Genomic DNA, 7,368 nt, shown 5'->3' with positions numbered 1-7,368 from the left:
TGTGAAGGGGTCACAGAGAGCAGCTGAGGCTTGGCACTCTGAGAGGCCAGGAAAGGCCATAGGTGAAAGTGCAGCTTCAGTTGCAGTGAAGACCCCAGGACTGAAGGGGTCACGGAGAGAACCTGAGGGTTTGCACCTGGAGAGGCAAGAAGAGGCCATTGGTGAAGGTGTAGCCTCAGTTTCAGTGGAGACCCCAGCTTTTTGGAGATGCCAGGACCATGGGACGACCACCAAGGACGGCAGTAAGTGTGGAATGGAGCTGGCCTGGGTCTGCGAGACAAGCTGAGTGTGCTGTGGACGGCAGAGTCAGAGCAATGGAGCTGCCAATACCCTTTGGAGCCAGAAGACTGTGAGTGAATCCCAGATGTCCAGCCTTGAACTACTTTGCTGGACTTTGTTTGGTTTTGCTTAGGTGTGCCCGATTCTTCCCTTTGAAATAAGACAGTACTTGTTTTGGATTTTACAGAAACCCACCCAAGGTTGAGACTTTTAAAAGAGACTATGGACTTTTAAGTGTTTGGATTTTTTAAGGACTGTGGGGCTTTTAAGGTTGTACTGTCTTATGTTGTGATACTAACATCCTATCTTGGGGACAAGAATTGGCAAAGTTATGGTTTAATAGTGATGTGTTTGTGTGTCAAGTTGACAAGGGATCAATTGTGCTGGATAGCTTTAGTGTGCACTTGACACACCTGGGTTGAGGGAGCCTCAATTGGGGAATTACCTCTATTGGACTGGCCTGTGGCCATGTCTGAAGGGCATCTTGATGAGTGATGTGGGACGGCCCAGCCCACTGTGGGTGGTGCCACCCTGGGCAGGTGGGCCTGTGTTGCATAAGAAAGCAGGCTGAGCAGGGGCCAAGGGAGCAAGCCAGTAAGCTCCTGCCTCCCAGGTTCCTGCCCTGAGTTCCTACCTTGGGCTCCCTGATGAACTGCGACCTGGGAGATGTAAGCTGAATAAACCCTTTCCTCCCCAAGTTGGTAGTGGTCAGAGTATTTTGTCACAGCAATGAAGAAACAAACTAGGACACTATGCAAAAAAAAAATTAAGCCAGGCATGGTGGCTCACGCCTTTAAATCTCAGCACTTGGGAGGCCAAGGCAGGCAGATCTCTGAGTTCAAGGCCAGCCTGGTCTACATAGCGAGTTCCAGGATAGCTGGGGTTACACAGTCCGTCTCAAAAGACCAAAAACAAAAAAAAATTGTTGCTGGGGTACAGTTCGGTGGGACCTAAATTATATAAATTAAGACTACACGACACTGGCAGTAGCTGACAACGTGAACAGGGAACAGGCAGCCCGCCTCCCTGATCAGCTACTTGGCTCATGAGCATTATGGCCATTGTCTCCCCTGCTGGAGCCCAGCTGCATCCCACAATCCCAGTATTCTGCAGTGGAGTTGAATCTAGAAATTAATGATGTGTGTGCATGTGTACGCGATGCATGTGTGGGCATACATGCCATAGTGCATGTGTGGAGGTCAGAGGACAACTCTTTGAAGTCCTCTCCTCCCACTTTGCAAAAGTTCCAGGGACTGAACTCGGTGCCAGTCTTGCGCCTTTAAATCCACTGAGCTGACAGTGCTAAATTTTGAGAAAAAATAAACATCTAGCAATCACTGGAGGTCTGAATTTTCACCTCTACCGTGAGTGGGGCAGCGGTTACACATGTAGGTATTAGTCATAGCTCATCTATACACTTGGTGCCTTTGTGTTTATCGTGTGTCAAGTCAAACCTCAGGTTCTGTAATACAGCTAGTCATCAAAGGGGTTTTCTGTTTTGAAACAGGAACAGGGTCTCATGTAGCCCGGGCTATCCTAGAACTTACAAGGTAGCCTAGGCTGGCCTTGATTTTTTTTTTTTTTTTTTACTTTTGAGACAGTCTCAGCCCAGGCTGGCTTCAAACTTACTATGTAGCCAAGTGTAACCATTCAGTATTTGCCTCTGCCTCCTGAGTGCTGGGATTACAGGTATGTACCATGCCATCTTATTTGGTAGTAGGGATCAAACCCAGAGTTTCATACATGCTAGGCAAGCAGTCTACCAACTGAACCACATCTCAACTCTGGCCATGAATTCTTTATCCTCCTGCCCCAGCACCTGTGTGCTGGAGTCACAGGCCAGCACCACACAGTAGACTACAGTTACTGCTGGAAACAAGCTTGAGCAAGGGGAAGCCCTCTGGAACTCTCGTGTATTCTCCCCTCCTTTCTGCCTCCTGGGAGGCCTTCTCTCAACAGGATTCGAGGTAACCTGGGGAACTGCTCTCCTAAGTATTCTAAGGCTGGTGAAGAAATGGGCAGGAGGAAAAATCACATAGGAAAATCAAGGTTAGAACTGAAGTCAGTGAGCAAAGCAGGCACAGGCCAAAGGTGGGGGCACAGCGGGCCACACCACCAGGGCAGACCTCTTCCAAGACACCTCTGAGGCCTGGGTATGAAGTCGGCAGACCTTGGGGTGGTGAAGCACTCTCAGTGAGGGACCTCACAGTGACAGTGGCCCCCTTCACTGTCCTTCCAAACAGACATTGGGGACCAGAAATTTGGCTCCTGATCTCCTAACTGGGGGTGCGGTGCAGGGCCTCTGGGAACACATGCATTTGTGGGGGGCAGAACCACACATACTTATGAAATTCATTAACTGAACAAATGAAAAACTTGTTTTACCCCATAGAAAAATGAGACTTGTTCCAGGCAGGACATGTTTTGGAGCCATCAAGGTCACCTGCCAGAAGCTGATAGAGAAACTGCTGTCTGCCAAGGGATATGGGCACAGGGCCTGGCAGGCTCTGGTCCTCTTCCAGATCTGCCCAGTCCTGCAAGCTCATGACTAGGGGTGGCAGGTGGTACCATAGTTCTCACAGCCCTTCCTGGGGCTGAAGTGCCCAGAGGACAGATAAGCCACACACTGAGTCACCCACCTACCTTCTGCTTGGCAGCAGCCGCCCGATAGTGAGGTCGTGCTTGATCTGCTGGTGCCTCTGCTTCCCAAAGAGCAGGCCTGGCCCAGGACACGACAGGGAAGAGATGTGCCAAGAATCAGGCCACTCAGGAAGCTGGCTGGGTCTCTCTGTCCCCCTAGGCCTGCTTCCTTCAACCTCCCAGTGCTGAGGCCCCAGCCAAATCAATATGGGTTCCCCCACTGCCTTTGTACCCATCCTGACACAGCGACCTAGGGGCCTCCCAATGGGCTGCTCTGCAGTGATGAAGCAAACTCCATGGTGACTGCCACACCAATGAGCTGTTAGTCATCCTGGCCAAACCACCCCTCTGAGGTCAGCCTTCCCTGTACCTTTGACCTCCTGCTAGTTCTTCCCACAAGGCCCTACCTTGCAAATATCCCCCACCCCCAGGCAGCTCAAGGGAGACTGTCATTCAAAAAGCAGCTCTGTGTCTAGAGGGGACACAAAGGAGCACCTAGCCCTGGACCAGCTGACTCCAAAGGAGCTGAGCTAGGCACACAAGGGGAGTTGGCATTCCCAATAAACAGCTTTCTAGGCTTCGCCAGGAGCTACTACAACACGTTCATGTCCTGCAAAGGCGGCAATGCCACTGCCGTGCCATCTTTAATCTGAAGACATGGAACCTCCCAGAAGCCCGGCCTCGAATGCTCTAAACATGGTGCGGGGAAGATGATAGTATTTACCAACTCCAAGGCTCAGAGGCTATTTAACAGGCACAGGACAGGCAGGAGGCAAGTGGAGCCTCCAGCCTGGACCCAGGCTCAATACAGAGCTGGTACCCTCCAGCTCTATACATTCCTAGGGTGGGGGTGGGGGGTCACATCCTTTTGCCACCTGCGAAATGGCCCAAAACCCCTTGAAAGGTCACAGGCTAGGATAGGGGTGGCAGGTCCAGGCTTTCCCCAACCCTCCTGGTGGTCCAACGCCATGGAGCCTGCCACCTCCAGGAATTCTGTATTCAGGAGCACTGGGCAAAGTGGGCAGCAGGTGTGCTTGTGAGGCTGATCACTTCACAGACTGGTGGCCTCCACTCCTGGCAGCACATCATGGTCCACAGGTCCATGTCACAAAGGTTGAATTTCACAGCCTAGCAAAATTCCCAGGCAGGACAGCCTGGCCCTTCTCCCTAATCCTGAGACCCCTCAGGGTGTGGCTGCAGCTTGGCAGGCAGGATCCCTTGGTCCTCAAGGATGATGGTGCATTTGCTAACCAAGCCTCCATCTTCAGAACTTTCCTGCAGAAACTAACTCACCAGGCTGGGTAAGACGCCTAGCTCAGGGCGAGGACACATAGCCCTATGACAGGTACCACCTGACACCTATTGTGGGCAGGCCAGGAACCTATCCCAGGGGCTAGCCAGAGGCAGGCTGGGACAACAGGCATAGCCCTGATGAGAGGGCATGAGGCTGGGGACCCTTGGCCTAGGGTAAAGCAGGTAGAGTGAGTGGGGCTTGCCAGAAGCCAAGGACTAGCACCTGCTGGTCCTGACTGAAGGGCAAAAGGGGATGACAACTGCATGTCTGGACGGGAAGCCAGTGATTCAGAATGGGGTAAGGACATGAGGTACAGACTGGCCTCCAGTCTTCAACTCCTGCCCCAGCTGCCTACCCAGCCCTACTTGTCCTCTTGAACATAGGATCAAGTCCAACTCCATGAGCTGTTTATGAGGCTGACCACCCAGGAAGGCCTGTCAGAACTGCACAGGGCCTGTCCTGTGGGTTGGTCAAGTATTGCTGTGCCTGCTGGGCCCCTGCTGGCTCAGCTGTCAGCTCTCTGGGGCTCCAGATCCTCACCTGAGCAGGGAACTGGTACAGGACTCTCTGTTGCACTTGGGGAGTGTGGGAGAACTGGGTCCAGTCCCACCCAGAAAACCTGTGACTCTGAGCCTTCCTTACACAACCCCAAATGCATGCAACTGACCAAGTAAATTGTTCTGTGCAGAGATGGATATATGTATGTAAAGTGCTGGGTACAATGCTCTGAAAAATACTTCTGTCCCCTAATCTGGTACCAAGGGTGTCACTGAATCTAGCCCTTGCCCGTGAGGTCCAAAGGCTGCAGGAAGGGCGGCAGAGGCAGCTCGTCCAGGGCCTCAGGGAAGCGGCCAGGTGAGATGGTGGTGACCAGCACCTGCATGGCCCGTACAAAGAGGGATGGTGGTGCCAGCCCTGCCAGCCATTGGAACTTGTCCTCACCCAGCAGCCGCTGCCAGCGTAGCCTGTCTCCCAGCAGCTCACACCGAGCTGGGCCCGCAGCGCCCGTGGGTGTGTATAGCGCCAACAGGTCAAGTAGCAGCAGGCGGCGCTGACACAGCTCCCCAGGGGCAGTGGAGCTGGTAGTGGAGGCACTGCCATTGGCAGAGGAGGCTTCAGCAGCAGCAGCAGGGACTAAACTGGCCTCACGGCCCAGCTGGCGTAGCAGCAGCTCCAAGGGTGTGAGACCGCTGCCATCACGCAGGCCTGGGGAAGCACCATGGCCAAGTAGCAGAAAGAGGCACTCGGGTCGCGCCAGCTCACAGGCCACGTGCAGCGATGTGCCACCGCCCTCCACACGGCTGCAGCCACGCCGGTCCAGCAAACGCACACGCTCCTCTGCTGGAAAGTCACGCACCGTTCTTAGGATGCGGCGCAGGATGCCCACGCGGTTGTAGCGTACCGCCAGAGCCACGTGCGGGCCAGGCACCGTGCAGCAGCGGAAGCCGGCGCTCGGTGTGGCGAGCGCGCGCCGTGGGAACGTGGCCAGCAGGTAGTGCGCGTAGGCCTGGTGGTCGTGCACCAGCGCGTAGAGCAGCGCCTCGGACGGCGAGTAGGCGGCAGCAAGGCCGCGCTCGTCCCAGTGGAAGGCCTCGCTGGCACGCATGTCCTCTAGCAGCCACACGGGCAGCAGGTCGCGCACCGCCTGGTAGAAGGCGAAGGATGACTTCCGGCACTGCTTCTGTACCCGCAAGCGCGCAGATCCCGCGCCCTCGGGCCCGCCGTCCGCACTGCCCCCGGGCCTTGCTTCCCAGGGCATGGCGTCTCCTGGCCTCAAGGCATGGGCCGTGTCACCTCAGATCCAGCTGTGGGCGAGCGGGCAAAGTCAAGGGCAGTTTTTGGCCACGATCCCCTCGACGTGAGAAATGGCGGTGGTGACTGGAGTCTCCCACCCACCCCTCACGCAGCCCACTGGGGCTACCAGTCACTCCCAAATCTATTCTCTCCTAGACCCAGAACCAGGGCAGCCATCCATGATTTTCTGAAACTTGCCCTCTAACACTTGGTATAGCCCTGACCTGCTGGAGCCTCCCCAGACCCCCAACCTCTTTCCAGCCCTGGGACCGGCAAGATGTCCTGTTCACATCTGAGTCAGGGCCCTCCACAAATAAAGAGGCGTCCAGGTGACACTAAGAAGATGTAGGCCCACATCACAACAGGAGCCAAACCCATTCTCCATCCCAAACTCCCTGCCCCCACCCATCCACCCCCGCACGCATGCAGAGTACCCGAAGCGGCTTTCCAGGAAGATTAGCAGCGTGACCCACGCAGACCTACCTGGTTCCCGAAGCCCGATGCACTGGGTTCTGTGCACGTGAGTATTCACCTTTACCAGCCCTAGCTTCCTCCTGTGCTCCCCGCAGCAGGAGTGGGGGAGTGGCTCCAGCTCCTTCATCCACAAACAAGTTTGCTGCCCATCAGGACCTGGGAGGCGGTGGGAGGTCAGATCAACCGAGGGAATGGTGCCTTCACCGCGCACTCCAGGTCCACCCCACGAGGCCGGTACCGCCCTCCCATTTATCCACGGGGGACGAGAGAGTTCAAGGTCACCCACCAAGTCAGGGTGAGCCAGGAGCTGAGCCCAGGTCTCCTGCGTTCCTTGGGGGGCTCCTTCCAGACACCGCAAATGCCGCTTTGCACCCTGCCCTGAACCCCGGCCACTAATCCTTGGCCTCCGGCCCAAGCATCCTGGGGCAAGGGTATATAAGCCCTGGGTCCCCGGGGCCCGGGTGGCGAGCAGGCCAGGTCCACACCCTGGGCCACGATCACTCGCACTAATGGGTTGCAGAGCTGGGCAGAGGGCTGCGGCCACCGGCTCCCGGGGGCGACACCATGGACACCGCGCCTTCCCGAGCCTGGGCGTCCCCCCGTGCCCCAGGTGTGCCGAGCGGGCACGCGTGGGGTGCCGGCGAGTTACGTAAAGTTCGGCCGCCCCACGTCATTGGGCAGAGTCGCGGCCGCGGCTCCGTGTCTGGGGGTCCCCCCCCCCCCCCCCCCCCCCCCGCCAGACCCTCCCTCAAACACCGACCGCCCTCGCGGCGCCCCGGCAGGGGCTGCACCTGCGCGAGCGAGTCCTCGGGTGGCGCCAGGGCCGGGGCGGGGCACTCACCGAGCTGCGCGACAACGTCCCCGCCACGGGCAGGACGGCCAGCGGG

The 7,368-nt window shown here is 56.7% G+C and overlaps 1 protein-coding gene across 2 annotated transcripts; it reads right to left on the bottom strand.

The window, feature by feature from the left end:
- Nucleotides 1-2,037: 2,037 nt before the first annotated feature.
- Ankrd9 (ankyrin repeat domain 9) lies at nt 2,038-7,368 on the bottom strand. 2 transcript variants are annotated; one of them, XM_008825587.3, is made up of 3 exons: nt 7,323-7,368; nt 6,491-6,637; nt 2,038-6,018 (listed from the first exon to the last, which is right to left on the bottom strand). In XM_008825587.3, the coding sequence occupies exon 3, from the start codon at nt 5,970-5,972 to the stop codon at nt 4,989-4,991; it is 984 nt and encodes a 327-aa protein (XP_008823809.1). In that variant the 5' UTR covers nt 5,973-6,018; nt 6,491-6,637; nt 7,323-7,368; the 3' UTR covers nt 2,038-4,988. The 2 variants fall into 2 exon arrangements, with proteins under 2 accessions (XP_008823809.1, XP_008823808.1); XM_008825586.3 differs by lacking the exon at nt 7,323-7,368 and adding an exon at nt 6,768-7,022.

The sequence above is a fragment of the Nannospalax galili genome, unplaced genomic scaffold (genome assembly GCF_000622305.1).
Source record: "Nannospalax galili isolate Female #2095 unplaced genomic scaffold, S.galili_v1.0 scaffold188, whole genome shotgun sequence".
Taxonomy (NCBI): Eukaryota; Metazoa; Chordata; class Mammalia; order Rodentia; family Spalacidae; genus Nannospalax; species Nannospalax galili.
The sequence above is the reverse complement of the archived record's forward strand: the minus strand, read 5'-3'. Positions and strand labels throughout refer to the sequence as shown.

Excerpts from the sequence above, each read along its gene's own strand:
- Ankrd9 (XM_008825587.3), bottom strand. The coding sequence starts at position 5,972 with ATGCCCTGGGAAGCAAGGCCCGGGGGCAGTGCGGACGGCGGGCCCGAG.